The 21,054-nt window shown below is 38.4% G+C and overlaps 1 protein-coding gene across 1 annotated transcript in view; it reads left to right on the top strand.

The window, feature by feature from the left end:
* The window catches only part of Dcr-2 (Endoribonuclease Dcr-2), a 396,960-nt gene that overhangs the window by 308,294 nt on the left and 67,612 nt on the right, over window positions 1-21,054 (top strand). The window contains exons 19-21 of the mRNA XM_067143947.2: window positions 4,399-4,587; window positions 14,003-14,215; window positions 16,907-17,212. Coding sequence (XP_067000048.2) covers window positions 4,399-4,587; window positions 14,003-14,215; window positions 16,907-17,212 — 708 coding nt within the window. The remainder of the gene's footprint in view (window positions 1-4,398; window positions 4,588-14,002; window positions 14,216-16,906; window positions 17,213-21,054) is intronic.

The following is a 21,054-nucleotide window of genomic DNA, read 5'->3' on the forward strand; positions in this document are numbered from 1 at the left end:
GAATAGAGCTAGGAGGAAACTATAGTCACCATGCCCTGACACAAAAAGGAGTTGAGGGCTGACCTTCAGGTGGAGTGTCGATATATCACAAACCAACAACAGGAACAACCATCAGGAGCCACACGGAAGACAATCTTGTGTTCATAGAAAAAGATACAGTATATTTAGTATGCATATACTGTCGTCCGCAGAAAAACGCAACCGAAATAATATAAAAGATAATGACCATAGTCTCCAAAATGGTCCGAAAAAAGGTAACAATAATCGCAGGCGATTTCAACTGCAGAATAGACTGCCCAGACCACAAATGTAACACTGCTCGAGACCATGCAAGAGAAAGGTTTCACTCTAGACAACAAACCAGAACTAAAGACATACATGGCACACAACGCCTCTAGCGCAGTAGACCTTGTGTTCTACAGAGGCACTACTATCATAGTACAAAAACAAAAGGGAGCATGGAAATCTGGAGACACACTCCTAAGAAAACATATTCTGATCACAACAAAGTTTCTCCTTAATTGGGACGACGACAAACAACAGACAAGGTTGCCAAAAATATCAAGGCAAATTTACCTAAAAATTCTCTACAACGCAATAGCGGACATAGACAATGCACAGGAAGAAATAGATAAAGGCGATCTGAACGAGGCATCAGACAAGATAACTGAAGTACTTAAAAGAGCCATAGTACCAGCCAGGAAGTAATGCGGAAAAGCCTGGTTCGATACCCAATGCTACAAGGAGAGAAAATTCTGACCCTTCTATACGAAGCGAAAGAAAGCCTATCCCAAGAGGCACTCCAGACGTATGCAGTAGCCCGCAGATCATGGCTAATCACGAGGAAACGGAACGAACACACTGAAGAAGAAGGAAAGAAGATTGCAAGCCCCCTTCTTAGCTCTCAGGCAAAGAAAATGCAAACAGCCGAATGTGGTGCCAGTGGAAACTTGGGAGACACACTTTCAAGAACTTCTTAACAAAAACGAAATAAAAGAAAAACACCACATCCACTCCACTTGGGACTAATACATGAACGGAAAAAACAACAATAACGACAATGGAAGTTGAAAATGCAGCAGCAAACCTCAAAAAACTAAAAACAGCAGGACCGGATGGTATATTTAATGAACACTTACAGCAGTCAATGTACCAATTGGTAAACATATGGACAGCCCTATTTAATAAATGCTTGCAAACAGGGGACATCCCTAAAAGTTGGAAGCTATCCACAATCAAAATGCTGTATAAAGGGAAAGGCCCAGTGAAAAGTCCAGATTCATACAGAGGTATCACCCTCGAAATCAACGCATTTAAGCTCTTCATGAGAATATTAACAGACAGACTAACACCACAGATAGACCCGCATATACCGGACACACAATTCGGTTTTCGAAGAGGAAGATGCACCCTACATGCCGTTCAGAACTTACTGGATGACACTGAAAATGCACTAAGAATACCCAAAGGAAAGTTTCTGGCCGTATTCATAGATTATTGATCAAATAAACAAAGAATTCATGGTACGAAAACTAGAAAACACAATAGACACTTGTAATCCAATCACAACTCTCAACAAGAAAATACTGGCATATAACGAAATTCAGATAGATGACTCGATCACAGTCTCCAAAACCATAAGACAATCCAATGGAGTGCTCCAAGGCGACCCAATGAGCCCTCTTCTCTTCAACGTTATGACATCGGACATACCGAGAGCAGTGTATGTACGCAGACGATATGGTAGTTGGAGCAACAGACTCAAGAGCACTACAAGGGGCAATCACTGAACTAGAGAACTGGGCAGAAGAGAATGAATTTCATATAAATGAAAACAAAAACTGTGCAAATGATATTTCGGAAAAGAGGGGGGGATTACCAGAAAGGACTTCATAGTGCTAAACAACAAAGAACTAGAAGTAGTAAACCATTTCAAGTACCTACGTGTTACACTGCAACCTTTAGGATGCAGTTTCAGTGCACACACCAAAGACTGAGCAGTAGCATCAATCAAAGCCATCTACAAAATTAGAAACCTAACAAACCTCTCATTGGAAACGGCTGAAAAAATATTCAAGGCAAAAATCATACCAATACTGACATATGGAATATCAGTCACATGGCAGCAACAAAGAAGGACATAAAATTAATGGAATCAGTGAAAGCAAGATTCCTGAAGGTAGCGTTAGGGACTTCAAAATATGCACCATCAAGACTAATATACGAACTAGCCAACGATACTTTCCTCATCAAAGACTTAAAGACATCCCTGCTCCCATCCACTAGACCAGCAGAAGACATGTTCAATGAGAGAAAATGCAAAAGGGAAGAAATCTGGATCGAATTCAATAGTACAGATGCAGTGATTGACAGAGGCTGGACCAAACCCAACCAGAGCATGCAAAGCGCCATCACAAGACTCGCTGTACACGGATTCCACCACAAACTGTGTAAAACAAAACACTTCCATGAACCAAACAGTCAGTGCATATGCAACTTACGTGACAAACCGTGTGACAGATATCACTTCACGTACAACAAAAATCGAACTAGATCATTGAACGAGTACAGTAAGGAGATCTGATTCCCTAAAACTTCATGCACATTCGTGCGCTGTTATTATATTATTATAAATAAAAAGTACCAGGTTGAAGGAGTCTGGAGAATCCTCCCCAATGAAACTGTCCATTAAGAGATTGACCCAGTTACCAGCACGATGAAGAAGAAAGGAATCTCTTATTCCTTTCACATCTTACGATTACCAGAAAATAGGATTTCACATCTAGTGATGAGAAATCTGGATAAGAAGACAGGAGGACATAGGATCAAAGAAATTCAAGAGGATCTCAAAACAGTTGAACCTGAAATTACAAATGCAGAGAAAAAGAATAAAATTATCACCCTTCTTAAGAATCACTAATTTTCAAATGAAATGATGCACAGAAGGCCTATAGAGATTTCAAACGAATTAAAAACACTGCGATCAGAACGAATGAAGAAGTACTGGGCAGATAAGAAGAATCAAGCAGTACAACCTTCAAAGAAAAAGTGTACATGGAAGACTCATGTGGTCCAATGTGGCCAACAAAGTTAATAATAATAATGAAGTACCTTACAGGTTAGGGAAAGAAGTCCAAAATTTTCTTGTGCTTCAGAGCCGAGACTCTGATTTTTGCCACTAAATCTCATAAACATTTTAAAGACAACAATTGGACAGCACATTCTTCCTGTTATTCTAACCATTCCACAGCCATCTCAAGCCAGGGGACAGCTTGCTGACTGGATGGCAAGCTTCCTGCTTCACTGTCAAGTACACTCTCAAATTTTGTAATGTCATTATTGTTCTTTTTAATGTTCGATATTGTTGTATTTCCAACTCCATATTGCCGAGTTAAGCTCCAATATCTTGATTTTCAGAGCATGTCCATAGGCCTTTGATGAACAATACAAATACAAAACTAATGATCAATGCAATGGAGATCTCGATATCAATAAACATCGCAGACATACAATATGTCTCTAAATATGTTTAATGGGACACCAGATTGCCTTCAAACGGAAAACAACAAAGGAGATAAATAGAAGCTTACCATTGCTTGGAGGGTATTGTGGGGTCCCAAAGTTCATCCTGGACAAAACACTCTACTGCCGACTCAAATTGAAAGCCCTGGAAACTTCCCAGTTCTGCTGTGTGGTAGCTAAACTTGGGTATTGACAAAGGGACAATGATCACCTGTCAAGATGTGCCAAGAGATGATGCAGAGAAAAATACTGAGCATCTATGTCCAAGACAAAGAACCAAATGAAGAATTCCACAAACTGTGAAATACCTCCAAAGTAGCAGAACGAGCTAGGGTAATAAAGTGGAGATTGGCAGAGGGGGCATGTGACGAGACTGCACCAATCAAGATGGACACGTGTAGCCACAATATCAGACCTCCACTTAGGAGCAAAGCACCGAGGAAGACAATGTGTTTGTGGAATTGGCAGGCAAACATGGGTCAAGGAAAGCAAAATGCAGACAACAGTGGAATTAATTTGGAAATCATCTGTTTTGAGATAAATTTCTAACTGAAATATTGAGTAGTGCTGGTATAAAAGTGCAGATAAATTACTATTGATTGACCTAGTGTAGGTGATGGATGAATATAACAATAGGAGTGTGAAACTCATGAGGATTGGATCACCAAGTGAACGCGGATGAGCCATCACTGTAAATGGGGTCTCTCTGGACACTCCCAATACAGGAGGCCTTTACCCTTCAGCTGTTTGTTTCATTTATTTATTCATTCATTCATTCATTCATTCATTCATTCATTACCTCTGTAAGTTTAATGAAAATTTTTATTGAAATCTTATCTCTTCATCTTTATATTTTAATTGTGCATTCTGTTCCAGGTATTGTATTATGATGACTTCATCAATAAGCCTGTTGGGAAGATAGGAAGTAGACCTGATGTGGCCAACATATCACCTCGGCACTCTCCTTCTAGGGCTTTGTCTGTAGATCTTCACGTCAGTGCTCCTATTAGAATCCTCGATGTGACTCTGTCCAGCAATGGTCCAGAGCAGTATGAGATTCTCCAAGTAAGTGGTTTCTGCTAAAATATCATTATTGTCAACAAAAATTTAAGGTGTGTTTCTTCAGCTTGTGCATTTTGAAACAAAAATTTTGGTAAGAGCAGAAAATGGAAATACTAATCCCTTTCCCCGTCTTTCTTAGCCAGTGTTCAGAAGCTTTAAATTACTATTTAACTGCCTTTTTTATGATCTGTATATGGTTCCATTATGGGGGCACATGAACTGTATGCCATTGAAAATTCGACGATTATCATTTTGTTTCTCCAATCCAGTCCTTTAAGCCCCATCACAACGAAATTGAGTGTGCCTTAAGCCTGTTAAACACTATCAAACTTTTGTCAATCGCTTGCAGTAGGTGACAAGTCGTGAGAAGTCTTCAGATGTCTTGAAAGTGAATTAGAACATGTTCTGATCGATCAAAGAATTGCCAAGTCTTTGACAGAATTGATCAATGGAATTAGAATATTAATGGTGTGTGCTATGCCGCTAAGCATGTTGCGATTGCCGGGACTGGAATCAAAATGACAAAAATGGATTCGTCTTCATTACCGAGGGATGTTGTGTGTGTATTAATTACTAAGTGTGAGGTACATCCCTGCCTATATTCAGTGGACTCCGAAGAGCTTCACAATTAAATTAATAAAATGGCAGCGTACACGGAGTTGTAAGAGAAACATCTCACGGAAGTGGACAGCTTGAATGTTTATTCCCTCTGGTAACTTATAAGTAAACACTGTCAGCAGTGTTATGATATGACTTACCTTTGCATATGATTATTATTATTGTTATTATTCTTCTTTCCAATGAGGTCTGCTAAGGACCACATGCTGATTTCATTTCAGTTCTTAATATTTTGTTGTTTTCTCTTCCATTCCTTCCAATATTCTTTCATCCTTTCACTATGCTGTTTCTGACCTCGCACCACTTTGCACCAGGTTCCTTGTTCAATCTTCCTTCGAATTCTTCCATACTACACCTTCTTCCTAAAAATCTCTGTGTCCATAGTTTCTTCTTCTCTAATATTATTTCTGTTTAAATCTTTCTTTACTTCTTGAATTCAGCTAGTTATTGCCTTTTTGTCCCATACGTACTTGAAAATCCTTTTTGTTAATCTGGAATCATCCATTCTGCAAATATGTCCAAAAAATTGCAATCTCATTTTCCTTATGGTTTCTGTTGTTTTCTATGTTCCTGTATATTTCATCATTAGATCTTATTTACCATACTTCTGTTGTTTTCACAGGGCCTAAGAATTTTCTTGTGATTCTCCTTAGACACTTTTTGTTATAAAAATTGTTTGTGATATCATATGCTCTTTCCAGCTTGTGTACCCTTTCTTCTTCTTCTTCTTTTATTATTATTATTATTATTATTATTATTATTATTATTATTATTATTATTATCTGATTCATTGGCTGAATGGTCAGCATTGAGGCCTTCACATCAGAGGGTCCCGGGTTCAATTCCCGGCTGGGATGGGGATTTTAATCACCTCTGATTAATTCTTTTGACCCAGGGACTGGGTGTTTGTGTTTGTTCCAACTCTTTCCTCTTCATATTCAGACAACACACTACACTACCAACCACCACAGAAACACGCAATACTGATTACATCCCTCCATATAGGGTTGTCATCAGGAAGGGCATCTGGTCGTAAAACAGGGCCAAATCCACTGTTCACACCCGCGACCCCACACAGGTGTGGGAAAAGTTGTAGAAAAGAAGAAAAGAATTATTATTATTATTATTATTATTATATTATTATTATTATTATTATTATTATTATTATTATTATTATTATTATTATTATTATTATTATTATTATATTCCTAATGTTTTCATGTAATAAGATATGAATTTCCGTTGCATTACTATCATGTTTATTCAATTAATGTGAGTAAATTCATTATAATACAGGGTGCGGTGGAAATACCTGACGAATTTCAGACGTAAATAACTCAGCAACGCAACAAGCCATTCACAATTTTGTTGTGCAGTTTAAAAGATCAGGGTTTGCCATTTATGTCACATACAGTAGATTTGAGCGAACTAAAGGTTGTATTGGCCACAGCTTTCAAACAGGTGTTATTGTCGTGGTGCGTGCTGTCTTGGCCTTGGCCTTGGAGAACACGTGCATCGTCTCGTCCGGGCTAGTCAGTCAGCCAACCAGTCGCTAGCATGGCGTTGAGTGTTGAACACCGAGGTTTCGTGATTGAGACATGTTTAAAAAATGCCGACTCTGTTACCACAACTCAGCATTTGTTTCGCAGACACTTTGGCTTAGGTCGACATGAGAAAGTTCCGAGCAGGAACACAATTGTTATGGCTGAACAGTTTAAGGTAAAGTGGTTCGAGTGTGAAAATGAAGCTGCCTGGTAGGCCTCTTAGCGTCTGAACACCAGGAACCATCCGTGCAGTAAGACACTCCATTATGCAATCTCCTCAGCGTTCGGTGCGTAGGCATTCACGTATTCTGGGACTCTGAGATTGCACCATAAGGAGAATTTTACACGCAGACATGAAGTTCCATCCATACAAAATGGTGGGTGTTCAGAAACTCGGTGAACGTGATTGGACCAACCGCAGAGCGTGTTATGAGACTATCCTGGAAGCTGTAGCAGGTGACACCAGTGTCCTGGCAAGTGATCAAGCGCACTTTCATTTGTCTGGCTACGTTAATAAACAAAATTTTCGGTACTGGTCCGCAACCAATCCTCAACGGATCCATGAGCGACCTCTCCACAGTGAGTGTGTTACTGTTTGGTGCACTGTCTTTGATTTCGGAATTGTAGGCCCTTACTTTTTTGAAGAGGACGGAACTGTAACAGTAACATCGGATCGTACTGTACAGCTATTATGCAACTTCCTGCAGCCAACACTCACGCACGGACTTAGGAAATCCTGCTGTGTGGTTCCAACAAGATGGTGCCACTGCACACACAGCCAGGGTGTCGATGGGTCTCCTTAGAGAAATGTTTCTAGGACGTCTCATCTCCTTACAGGGTGATGTTCCATGGCCAGCCGGTTCCCCTGACCTCGTCCCGTGCGATTTCTTTCTCTGGGGATATTTGAAGGATCGCGTCTTACCATGACCTGAAAGCTGCCATCCGTGAAGAAATCGAAGCAATACTACAAGACATGCTCAAGCGAGTCATGCGGAACTTCAGAGGTGCATCGAACAGGACGGTCGGCATTTGGATGACATCATTTTCAAAACCTAGTGTGTATGTGCCGCAAATGGCAAACAGTACTCTTTTCAACTGTGCAATAAATCTTTAAATGGCTTGTTGCGTTGCCGAGTTATTTACGTTTGATATTCATCCGTTTTTCTGCCGTACCCTGTATAACATCTGCAAATGACATAACAAAAATTATATTGAAGATAACCGTATTAATATTTCCCCTTGTAAATTGTGGTTTATTGTTTGTTTCTCTTCTTTTCAAGAATGTATCCCACTGCTAGTCCAAGAACCATAACTGCTGTTTGCCTTTCCTTCATGTTAAAGCAAAATACTATCAAACCTTGCCAAATCTTTTCAAATCTTGTCAAAACTTCAACGATGTTGAACAGTCTATGACAACTTTTCTTGTGAAGTATTTAATTGAAAGAAAAATTTGTACGATGTACAACAGGCATTAAGTATGAAATTCGCTCTTCAGTCTACAGGAAAATGTATTACCGGGTCTTGGTTTTAAAAGTGGATTTTCAGAATCGGACAACACTAAGAAGGACAGTTGTGCAAAATTTCATATAATTATCTTGAAAAGTGTAAAAGTTAAGAGGGTTGGTTTTTTTTTTTTTTTTTTAATATAGTTTTGAGAAATGTAGACTAGACAGGCTGGAAACGGATTAATGTACACCAGCTTTGATCATATGAAGGTACATTCTTATTTTTCAAAATTCGGCTAATTTTATAGATATCTTGAAAAATAAAAATTTACAGATATGAAGGTGGATGTTCATTTCATTTCAGTTTAGTATAACGAAAATGAAAAATAGATTCTTTTTTTCTTTTTTAATTCCTGGAAGGTGAATATCTACCCTTGTTAACCTTTTAAGTGCTGAGTTACCAGTTGACTGTTTGGTACCTCAGTGCTGAGTTTTTTCATTCGTATGTAAAACAAATGTATAAGCCTCAATTTTAAACTTATCAGTGGAGTGATTAGCTTAAAATGTTTATAAATATTGGTTCTTTATAAATCTAAATGCAAATCGAATTCCTATACTTTTGTTCAATATTATTTTGAGAGAAAACGAAATTACACTTTTGTGCCCATGCATATATTTATACAAAGTAAAGAGGCCAAAATAATATTATTTCCTAAAATCTGTAGGCAACTAATACTTGTAACTTCTTAGAAGTATATAAGTTGATATTTTAAAATACTTTCTTAACCAGGAATGTGGTGATAGTTAAATGTTTTCTACTGCTTGTTTGTGATGCCGATTTGTTCACCTATCTGTGCCAACTCCACTGGCACAAAAGTTTTTAAAAAATTAATGATTTTCAGGTTGTCATCAAAGTTCGCCACAGCTAATTGAAAGTCTGGTGGAGAAAAGCAATCCGTCCACCACGAAAATAGTGATAAAATAGCTTTTGAACCCACCGTGTTTTTCTTCTTTCGTTTAGAAGGAGGCTCTGTTTCTCTCTCACATACAAAACTTTCGGCACACTCTGTATCACTCTCACTTTCAAAATCGCTTAACAGTTCATTAAAATCATCAATTTCTGCTGCGGTTAATAACTGAAAGATTCCATGATCTGAAATAACATTGCTGCAAGAGCAGCTAGATTGTTGTTCCACCATGTTTGCTTACATCACAGATGAACTCCATAGACATCTAAAAAAACCTCTGTAAGTTACTTCCTGAAGCTATAATCTGTGATGAATTAGCTCTACATAATGCCCAACAGATGGCAGAACATGTTAGAGATCAAATTGGCACTCGAGAATGAACCGGGAAACTCAAAAAAAAAAATTAAAGTTCTAGCACACTGTCTGTAGGCGGGCATAGCAGTGCTGGACCGGCCGCGTCAGCCCATCTATAGGCGGGCGTAGCACTCATCGGGTTAATATTGATTGATATGAAGTCACATTGTAGTCCTTGTGAGTGTGGTAACTTATTGTCAGTTATTCATCACTGATCTGCATTAGGTCTGTCACCCAGGGGGAAGATTCCGTGGTTTAAATGTGCACCAACTCTGATCGCATGAGTGTACCATTTTATTCGTATTAGGTCAAATTTTTTATATGTTTACATTCTTCAGAATAATGTGAAATTTTCTGTACTGCAGTTAACTCAGAATAATAATAATAATAATAATAATAATAATAATAATAATAATAATAATAATAATAATAATAATAATAATAATAATAATAATAATAAAGCTGAGGTCTAAAAGTGCCAGGCTGTTTTAGTGGAAAATGTGGGCTTTCTGAAGAAAGAATGTAACTTATCTGTTAGGAAAGCGAAACTTAATCAGGGAGTGCAAAACATGGTCATCTTAAATTCAGGATAACCTTCCAATCATAATGGAATTTATTCCTCATGTTATTCATTAATTAATTAAAATGATTTATTAAGGAAAATAAAAGTTGGAAAATTTGTTAATTATTATTACCACACACTTACAAATGGAGTCAAAATGAACACTGAAGGGTGCATATACAAAATACAAGAACCAAGAAACTCATTTTGTTTATTCTAAAAATATCTTCAGGGGTGTCAAAAATCCGAAATTCTAAAATCTTATATATTGAAAAATACACCAACAATGGCAATCACACAAGTAAAGACAATTAAAGGACAACAGTGAAAATAAACCGTCATATAGCTGATGACTGGCGAGTAAATTGGTGACCTCTTGAACTTCCTGGACTGTGATTCCGATCTTTGTGACGAATCAAGTGCCAATTTTGCCTCAAACAATGAATTACCTGCATGGAATGTGACTGTACATAACCAAGCCAGTGTTAGTGATGATGTTGATGCTAATAGTGACTGAGAAGAAAGGAATGTTGACCAGGACAGTCCTGCACGGACTCCACGACATTTCCTTGACTCATTAATTCTTCTTTAATTTTCTCCTCTCTTACACAATTCTTCTTACGCTTCAACACTATGCTTTTACGAGTCGCGCATAAACAAATTAAGGAACTTTAAACATCGCTTGAAATTATCGATGGGCAGAAAACAAGAGAATGTTGTCAGAACACAGTGGCTTGAACTCGCTTTAATGTCGCGCCAAGATTATGCACCATTTTTTGTCTAGAAGCCTCTCGGAGAAAAATGAACTGAAGCATCTGTCAGAGCGATGCTGGCAAATTTTGTTCAGTTTTTGGGGATTGCTCACAGCGACTCTGGCACTAAGAGGGTTAATTTGATGCCATCTGGCTGTCTGCTAGTCAAATTCGATGTTCCGTTTTACTCTAGGCCTACTAGATATTCGAGTAAACCGATTCTCTCTTGGGCATCAGTGGCTGAGTTTTAATTAATTTTGTCAGGGAAATGCCAAATGTGTTATCAGATCTTTTACATGCCTAAGTAGTATGACATGGAGTATCGAATGGGCGCTTTTCTGCCTTTCGAAATTTGGACTACATCTGCCAGGTTTGAACCCACTGTCTTGGGATCAGGTGGCAGAGGCTCTATCACTGATCCAGAGGGGCAGTTTCTATTAGTATAAAAACATACCCTCAGAAATTTTTCGCTTTGCACTTCACTGCGCTATGTGGACAAGGCAATATATTTGTCGTCTGATTCTTGAATGCTATCTGTTGTTTCATGGATGACTTCAACTCTTTGAAGGGTAGAGGACCCTGAACTCAGCATAATTTGTTCATCATAATATTATTTAAATAAAAATAAATTCAACATGGTATGAAATAAAATCTTGTGTGTTACAAAGGTGAAAGGGTTCCACGTATTCATTTCAGAATTCTGTAAAAGTCTCAGCTCGTACGTAAAACTTCATTTTGGGCCCTTATAATATAAATAACTAATTCAATACATCAACAGATGATCTTCATTCACCTAAATGATTAGATTGTTGTGTTTTGACTGAGTTGGCCGTGTGGATGGTGAAACTCCTTGTTGTGTGTATCCTCAAAATACTCCTTCCAGCGACATAGTATGTCATGTCCCTTTTGTAGAAGAGGCCCATTTTTGTCTTTGACATTGATAACATGACCTAGACCTTGTGTGGCACAATCGCGGATGAGTTTATAGATTCTATTCATGCTATCTTGCTTGTCCAACTGGTCATAGATGACTTTGTAATGTGCCACTTTTGTAGTTGCTGCAACTGGTACCTTTCTAAATCCTCCGTCCTGTGTGTCTGGTGCCATGTCTTTGCTGCTCTTCAGTATCCCCACATAATTCAAGCTGGGTCGTAAGTTCCAGGATATTAACCGTGAATGGTTAATTGACTGGTTCGTGGACTAGATGTTTGTGCTATATCCAATATTCCTACACACAACACTACCCTCCACCACAATCAACATACAGTTCTCAATGCATGGCAGATGCCACCCACACTCATCGGTGGGGTGTGCTTTATAAACACTGCACCAGGCTAATAATAACCACACAAAATTATTATTTATCCCTCCCCGTACTGATTAACAGTCCTTGCCCAGAATGCAACTGAAGTTCAGAAGCTTATGATTTCAGGAAGCAACCCAAGCTTTGGGTTCATCCAGAAAACTGTATGGAAGCTTGAATGGCATGAATCAAATCTCAACAAATTGGCAAATCTTGTTGGCGAATCTTCTTTAAAAATGCCAGGCAGTTGTGTGTCCAGTTAAACTGCTTCCGTAGTAGACTCAGTAGATGCAGTTACAGTTGCGTCCAGTTAAACTGCTTCCGTAGTAGACTCGGTAAGTGCAGTTATATCACGCACAGGTGTGGTTTATAAAAATAAAAACATTTATTGCAGCAAAATAGCCATACATTAGTGAAGGGTGTTATAACAATTTAACACTTGCACCATTGGACGCATAGTCTCTGATTGATCTCGTCCTCTTGTTGCAGAATTCTAAGTGATATCATTCACATAACTGCCCACATAATGTACACTTGCATGAGATTGACGGTTCATGGTATGTTGTGTTTTCGCAGATGACATGGTGGAATCCATGTACTGCAAGTCTTGTAAACACGTGTCTCGTCTCAAAATTTGCTGCTGTCCATGTACGATCAATCATGGCCCCAGTTCCATAGAATTCCGTGGATACTTCTTCTCTTTTCCTTATTAGTGTCCTTAGTAGGTTCTCCGATGCCGTTGTGTTAGGCAGGGGGTACATTGTCCTTAAATCCTGTATGAGGAAAGTTTCCCGCGCGAGAAGGTAGACCAATCTGGATCTTGTTGTTTTTGCCACTCCGATTGCTCTTTTGATGTATGTTGCTTTTACTCTTTCCAGTGTTGCTAAGTTCTTTTCATTCAGGTGTGTCCATATAATTTCAATCCCACACGTAAGTATTGGAACAATTTTCGATTTGAAGAGCACCATTGCTGTGTCAAGACTTAGTGTTCTGATGAAGCTTATGTCGTTTATCGCTCTAATTGTTTGTGTCGCTTTCTCTATTGTGTGTGTAGTGAAGCATTTTGCAGACGGCTGGAGTGTTATCCCTAGATATTTGTATTCTTTGGTGATCTATATTATTTTCCCGTCTAAGGTGATTCTTGTCGATTTTGGTATTTGCCCTCCTGATCTAAACACCATCATTTGCGTCTTCTCAGTGTTAATTACGAACTTGTGTTCAATGCACCATTTTCCCACTTCGTCTATAGTGTTCTGCAGTTTCTTTAAGCTTTTTGACAGGTGTGGTTTATGCAATGACAACTTTTGCAACTATGGTGCAATCTAAATGATGTGTTATAACGTGGTAGTGCCCTAAAGAAAGATTCTCTGGTGGATTAGACAGGCTGCATGGATCATGAGGAGGAGTGGTTGTGTGGATTAAGTACTGGGACATAGTTGTTTAGCCTGACATTTTTCCTCATATGTTGTACATTTGTTTTATCTACACATTTTGGACTGAACAACCTTCATGTCAAGAATATTGACACATTGCTGGACCAAACTCAGTGAATCATAACTGGTATAATCAAATCCACCCCCACATTTTTTGTTGCCTGTGCTGAGTCATATTGAGCCTCCCAGGATAAGAAGGCTCAATAATATTTCAAGAGTATACTCCAAGATCCCATTGTCCAGAGCTCTCCTCATTCATGACATAGCTGTTCGATTCCAGTATCTCAAATTTAGATTGCTATCAGTTCAAACAGCACATCATTTTATATCCAAGAACTGCAGTACAAGGTCAGCTGATGTTTTCTGTTGTGTTAAGCAAACAGTTACAAAATAATGTGTTGTTAGTTTTACTAATTGGTTACCTTTCCTGTTTCCACAGTCTCTCACTGCTGCATCTAGTGCTGACATCATCAACATGGAACGTCTGGAAACACTTGGGGACTCATTTCTCAAGTTTAGTGTGTCGCTCTTCCTCTTCCTCAACTACCCTCATGTGAATGAAGGGAAGCTGACTGAACTGAAGGGAAAGATGGTGGGCAACCGCAACCTCTTCTACTGTGCCAGAGCCCGGGGACTGAATAACATCATGAAGGTAGGCTTTGTTCCAGTTTCAGTGACCCACTTGTGTCTGATTAAACAAATCCTCCCCAGTTGTTAATTTCCTTTTGGGTACCTGGATGTGGAAAGACATTAGAATTCAGGTTTTGCTTTTTCTTTCTTTAAATATAAGCTCTCCTGAATCAAAAAATATAGTGTGTATGTATTCCTGGAACAAAAGTTTAATTTTAAGCGGCACTCCTCCCACTCCGAGCTCTCAACTATACATTTCTGAAGGTGACGTATTTTTAATCTTTAGATATTTTTTCTGAGGAGCCAACCTCAGTACACTTTTTTAATTACCTACAAACTACCAGGAAGACACCAAGCGAGTGGCTGCACGGTTTGGGTTACTTAGCTCTCAGCTTGCATCCGGGAGATAGTGGGTTCGAATTCCACTGTTGGCAGCCTTGAAGATAGTTTTCCGTGGTTTCCCATTTTCACTGCTTTTGCTGGCAAGATGTAGTGTTTACAGTGCGCTATGTCTTCTGGTATGGGCTAGAATAAATTTGTTACTTTCATTGACCTGTCTCAGTCATATCCTTGGCTTTGACAGTATGAAAGTGGCTGAGGTATGAGTGACGCTAGTAATGCCATTCCTTATGCATCCAGTCCCTGTTATGAATGGTGTGAAAATGTCGCTCATAGGGTCAGTTGGTGCACGCATTTCAGTGGGCTTGGCAGACTGATATGCAATAGCAACTTCTGGTCCAGTGAGGAAAGTAAGGGGAAACTACCTCACTCTTCATTTCCCTAGTACGCCTCTTCAGTGACACCAAGGCAATCTATGACAGCTAATGGTGAACCTGTTGAGGATCCAACCAGCCTTCGGGCTGAATACCCAACATACACATCCCATTTTCACACCAGGTAAATGCTGGGGCTGTACCTTAATTAAGGCAACGGCCGCTTCCTTCCAACTCCTAGGCCTTTCCTATCCCATCGTTGCCATAAGACGTTGTAAGTTGGTGCGACGTAAAGCCACTAGCAAAAAAAAAAAAAACAACCTGCCGTTATAACGGGGTTCTCGTTATATCCCATACTCGCTTAGTGGACTTTTGCTGTATTGTGCTCTGGTGGTCAGTTTATTTATTTATTCTATTATGCCATGACTGCTTTTTGTTGAGGTTATGTTACTATTTCTCCTAAATATTTAAATTTCTCAGTGATTTTGATTCCTGTTCATCTATTGTGATTGTATTTATGTTTCAGCAGGTCAGATAACAGTTTGAATACAGTAATATCATATTTTAACATGGACCCTGGCAGTGAACTGGGTCCTTCTCCTGAATTTTAATTCATTATTACACAACAGCAACACATAGAACATACCTGATTTTTGTATCATTTGATGATGTCAGCCGTTCAAAACAAAGATGTTGATCAGAAAGTACATATCTAAAGTTTTTTAATTATACTAGTCTTATTAAAAATGTACGATAAAAAAACTTTTACATTAATACACATTTTCCCCATAAGCTTGCTCAAGCAATCAAAATGAATCATTTAATGTGGCTACTTAAGCCACAAATAAACACAATTACATTTGAAACACACAGTATACCTATTTAGGAACAGTTTGTTTTAGAATACAAGCCATGACAACATTAGACTATGCACAGTCCAACCTTGCACTCCTTGCACCACTATCTACTTTCTCTTCACGGTATAGTGAATCAGCAAGCTGCGTCTCTGAATCCAAATAAAAAATAAGCCCAAATTTCTGAAGAGGTGATATCGTTTGTATTCGGAGTAAAATAATGCAGCTAAAACAACTTGCACTCGAAAGTGATGTAAAAAATAAAAATCTTCCCCGAACTATCACTTGTTATGTTATCTGCTTCGTAAGCAGAGTATTCATCATTGTCATCTATTTCTGAACCCGCTTCTCCCTATAAAATATCCAGAATATCACTGACATTGAGCCGGCATGAGGACATGTTTGTACATTAACACAGCCAACAGATTTGGCGTGCTCAGTTCCCGGCACATCGAGTGCTTCCATAGAGGTGATTGCAAGGAGATACTACCCTTTTTATCGTTTAGGTTTGAATGTCCTGATAACTGCTGTGTTCTAGTGGACACTAGATAAACTACTACCTCCAAGTAAGGCACAGGAACCATATGGGGTACGTGCAGCTATCTATAAACTAGCAAAAATCTCTTACGGGCACTGTCCACAACCAGGAAAGCAGTGCACCCTTATCCCGTATAGGCATAGTGTTGAAGGTGTTAACATGATTTCTGTCTTTTTGAAGGATATTCTGAGGCCAATTTCTGCACTATTTCCTGTAGTGATTTAATTTTTTGTTGGGCTTTCTAAACGTTGCTGGACAGGTGAGCATGATTAGCAACTCCTGTGCAGTTTAAACTTATGTCGTCGTGGCATCTTCCAGTTCTGATATTCTTTGAGTTGTCCTTGTACCATTCTCTCATTATATTCCCAGGTTTCTTGTCTTTATTTTAGTATAGGGTAAGTAGTATGTTTTAATATGATTTGTCCTTTTACAGTTTGTCGTACTGGATATTAGCTGACAGTTTGTTTCACTAATCTTATTTGTTCCAGACTTAAGAATATTTAGAAAAAATATTCATTATGGTGATGTTTATCTACCTTCTTCTTCGTGTGAATTTTATCATGTTGTGTTAAACAGTAGAAAAAAGAAACATGTTTTTTATCTTCCAGGTACAAGATTTTGCACCGAGGAATGATTGGATTCCTCCAGGATTTTGTGTTCCTCGCAAGTTACAATGTGTGCTTCGAGAAGCTAACCTTTGTCCGAATTTGCTGTATGAGGTACAGTTACCTCGTGAAGATCAATTGAAAGGCGAATTAAGTCCTAACACCAAACGTAAGCTTGAAGCTCAGTTGTTGGAGTGGGAGCATGATAACACCCTCTCTTCTTCTGCTGAGTTTTACATCGGAAATCATATAGTGTCTGACAAGTCTGTGGCAGACTGTGTGGAGGCAGTCCTTGGTGCCTATTTGAAGGTAAGGCTTAACAAGACACTCGAAATCTATCCTACTTTTTCATTCCAAATTCCCAAGCCTAACCAAGAGCCCTGTGTATACACTCCTGACATCTATTGGCTAATATTACAAATATAAATTAAAACATATGGTCACAAAACTGCATAATTCAAAATTGCAAATAAACACGTGTATCGCTCTTGCTCTCGCAGAAACAGGCAGGTTCTGGATAAACACCTGTAACACTCGACAAATGTTAAGCAAGTGAAGTTATATCTCTAAATTTATGTAGAGTTACTGGTACATGAAAGAACTCCAGCAGGATAAAATCCAAAGGGATAAGCTGTCTCATTATCAATTCCTGCTCTTCCACATCCACTTCTTCTCAGCCTGTGACAAGTTCATTTCTGATTCTTAGCTTAACCCGTTGCCTTGCAATGATGGAAATTTCCATCACAGTCCTCGCGTTCCTATAAATGCAATGATGGGAATTTCCGTCCTCCCTCTTGATTGCTTTGTTGAGGTTTCGATGGATACATTTTGGTATTTCTTTGCATTCCCACCATGTCTAAAAGATGTTGGTAATCATTATTTCAGCTGTCTCTGCTCTTCAGCTACGTATTTCACCATCAAAGAGGTTACAATTATCGATCAAAACCTGATTTGAATCTATTGCTGCATAATGCTCTGGTGAAGGCGAAGTCAACATCATGTTTGAGTCAAATGAAGCTAGAATATTAGGTTTTTTGGAGGAAAGCGAAGTCAGTGACGTTGTTTCTGATGAAAGTCATACTGAATTACCGTCGAGTGATGTTAGCATTAGTAACCTCACTGGCGTACTTCCTGCACTGGGCCGGCCTGTGGTTGGGTAATCAGGCAGAACACCACCTTCCAAAATTTGCTCCATAACATCAACCCTGAAACTGGAAAAACTGGGCTTAACTTTTTCCAGGATTCAGCATGTGATGAACAACACTAGCATTCGTGATTCGATCTGGTGACAAGGATTAGTGGATATAATTCGATCAGAATTCTTTGGGAATTTCTAACCTCACTCCAGTAAAATATTGTCAGAATACCTTGAAGAAGCTATGCATAGCACATGTGAACAAATACTGCTTTAGCAAATTTGGAGTCTCTTCCCAGTCAAGATAACACCAACAGCAAGCAGGGCATTTCCATCCAGAAGATGCAAGGTCTGCCACGACCGCCATGCGAAAAATCCCGAGGGAAAGAACATGGGTGAATCCCGTTATAAATGTGATAAGAGTAATGTGGCATTGCATGTAGACAAGTAATTTAAGATCTGCCACGCTGTGCTGAATTATTGTTGGAATGTGAACTGTGTCTCAGTGTGTTTGCTGTAGCTGAATTAAATCACAATCTAAGAACATTTTTTCCGTGAAAACTTGCAGTTCAATGGGTTAATCAGGATGGCAGACATTGAAACTCATTGATGAGATTACCCATCTATCTGAACGTTATATGCGAAGATGTGGAGATCATCCTTGTCCTTTCATGTTATCGTGTTTGTCCTTTCCTCTTTCTGTCACTCCCTTTTGCTACACTGACTTGTCATTGGAAATGAACAAACAAGTGTCAGTTCATGCTTGTTAATGATGAACACATAATGGCATGAACACCATGGCAGGTCAGTGTGTGAAGGCAGAGCAACAGAAACAGGACACAAGGATGAACATGAAAACATGACGAGGACAATCTGCACATCAATCCCAGTTCTTATACATTGATGTATCCACAAAGATGCACACAAAATGCTATAACTTGTGTACACTGTTTTATTTACAAGTTATTTACACAAATTCACACGCATAAACTAATAAGCTGCCATTATAAAACAAAACACTACTACAAAAGAATAAGACTGCAACAGATGCATGTCAACTACCAACCCAACAAAACCAATTCATATACTTGACTTCCACACAAGTCTCATCAAAACAACTCAACTCTCACTCACAAGACTGCCTCTTTATATACGTTGCCTGGCCAGGCTTCTAGAAGGATACGACACAACATTTTTTCTCGTAAATTTGAGAGTTTCCAATAGCCTAGTTACAATGTAAAGAAATTTCTGCATACTTCTGGTCGCATATAGCAGCATTGTTCTGGACTATTACAGTGTGTTGCACAATGTTACATTGGATTATACATCATGCATATTGATAATAATAAATTATATACTATATATTATGTGTTCTTACATTAAATAAACTCATTAATATATATACAGCAGATGTTTCGTGACATAACCTCACAAATAATACAATCGTCCATACATAACTACGTAAATAATAATAATAATAATAATAATAATAATAATAATAATAATAATAATATTAATAAATGGACATAAACACTTCATAGCCATACCTCACAAGTCATAATAATAATAATAATAATAATAATAATAATAATAATAATAATAATAATAATTATTATTATTATTATTATTATTATTATTATTATTTTTTCTCGTAAATTTGAGAGTTTCCAATAGCCTAGTTACAATGTAAAGAAATTTCTGCATACTTCTGGTCGCATATAGCAGCATTGTTCTGGACTATTACAGTGTGTTGCACAATGTTACATTGGATTATTATTATTATTATTATTATTATTATTATTATTATTATTATTATTATTATTATTATTATTATTATTATTATTGTTGTTACCCTGTTTTCGTGGATCACAGAGGTGAAAGAAGGTGTGGGCTGGAATGGGTCTATCTATGAGAGTCAAAGATTAGTTTAAAACTTTAAAATAAAGGTTACATTTCTTTTCAGATATTAAATTTTAACAAACAACAAGATTTCAGGTACAGGTAGTTAAGTACAAAATAGAAAAAACAGGAAAAACCTAGACTAGTTATCATTTGAGCTTCAAGCCCATATTTTACCAAGGTCCCAATATTGCAACTGTTGCATTAGACAGATAGACAAGGGGACGAATCTCCCAATTGTTTTACAGGAAATTTTAGATTACAATTATCAAGAGCACTACTGCTCCAGAGGTTACAAGATATGGCCTTCCAAAGGCACCATTCAGTATCACACAAACATATTTACATTTGAAGGAAAGAGCTGCAATGCTCTACAATTTCTGCTAAGTTGACCGCGCTCCCAAACCCTTACAGCCTACTCAAGGCAACCATGCTTTTACTAGAGCATCATTGCTCAATAAACATACACTTTCAGGCCTAGGGACAACCTACAATTTACAACACCATATCGATTAGTTTACACAGGGGTATCTCGTACCCATTCTACTGGGCTCTTCTGGAAATGAACAGGTTTAATTACTGGCCCCAAAAACTAAATGTATGGAGTCAGACACTTGCGCTCCGTGAAATTAAGAGGTTAAAACCCTACTTGGGCTTGTGGCCCGATGATGCAGAGGCTAATCCCACACTACTGAGGTGACTAGATGGAAAAAGTTAATTTACAAGTTACAAGCGGAAACAGTTACAAAATCATAGTCACCTCAAAACTAATTGAAGGGGAAATCGAGAGGGTAACACACTCTCTATCCCCGGATTACAGTTTAAGTACTCGACTTACTTGAACTTTTACATTAGAAGGAAGAAAGTTTACATTTTAAGAAATTGACAGTTACATAGTTAAAGATTGGAACCTTCCCCTCGGGTCAGCTTGCAGAGATAACTACCGTGAATGGAAAAACTGTTGGCCATTACCTTAGCTGATGTTCTGCCTGCCGAAGAATGAGGCCACTGCCTCCTGTCTTAACACACACACTCAGTAAGACGACGATCAGAAAGACAAGTTAGCTCGAAAAGGTGTCAGCTTTTATACCCGAGAGGAGGGTTCGAGAAGACTCTG

The sequence above is a fragment of the Anabrus simplex genome, chromosome 3, assembly GCF_040414725.1.
Source record: "Anabrus simplex isolate iqAnaSimp1 chromosome 3, ASM4041472v1, whole genome shotgun sequence".
NCBI classification, from domain to species: domain Eukaryota; kingdom Metazoa; phylum Arthropoda; class Insecta; order Orthoptera; family Tettigoniidae; genus Anabrus; species Anabrus simplex.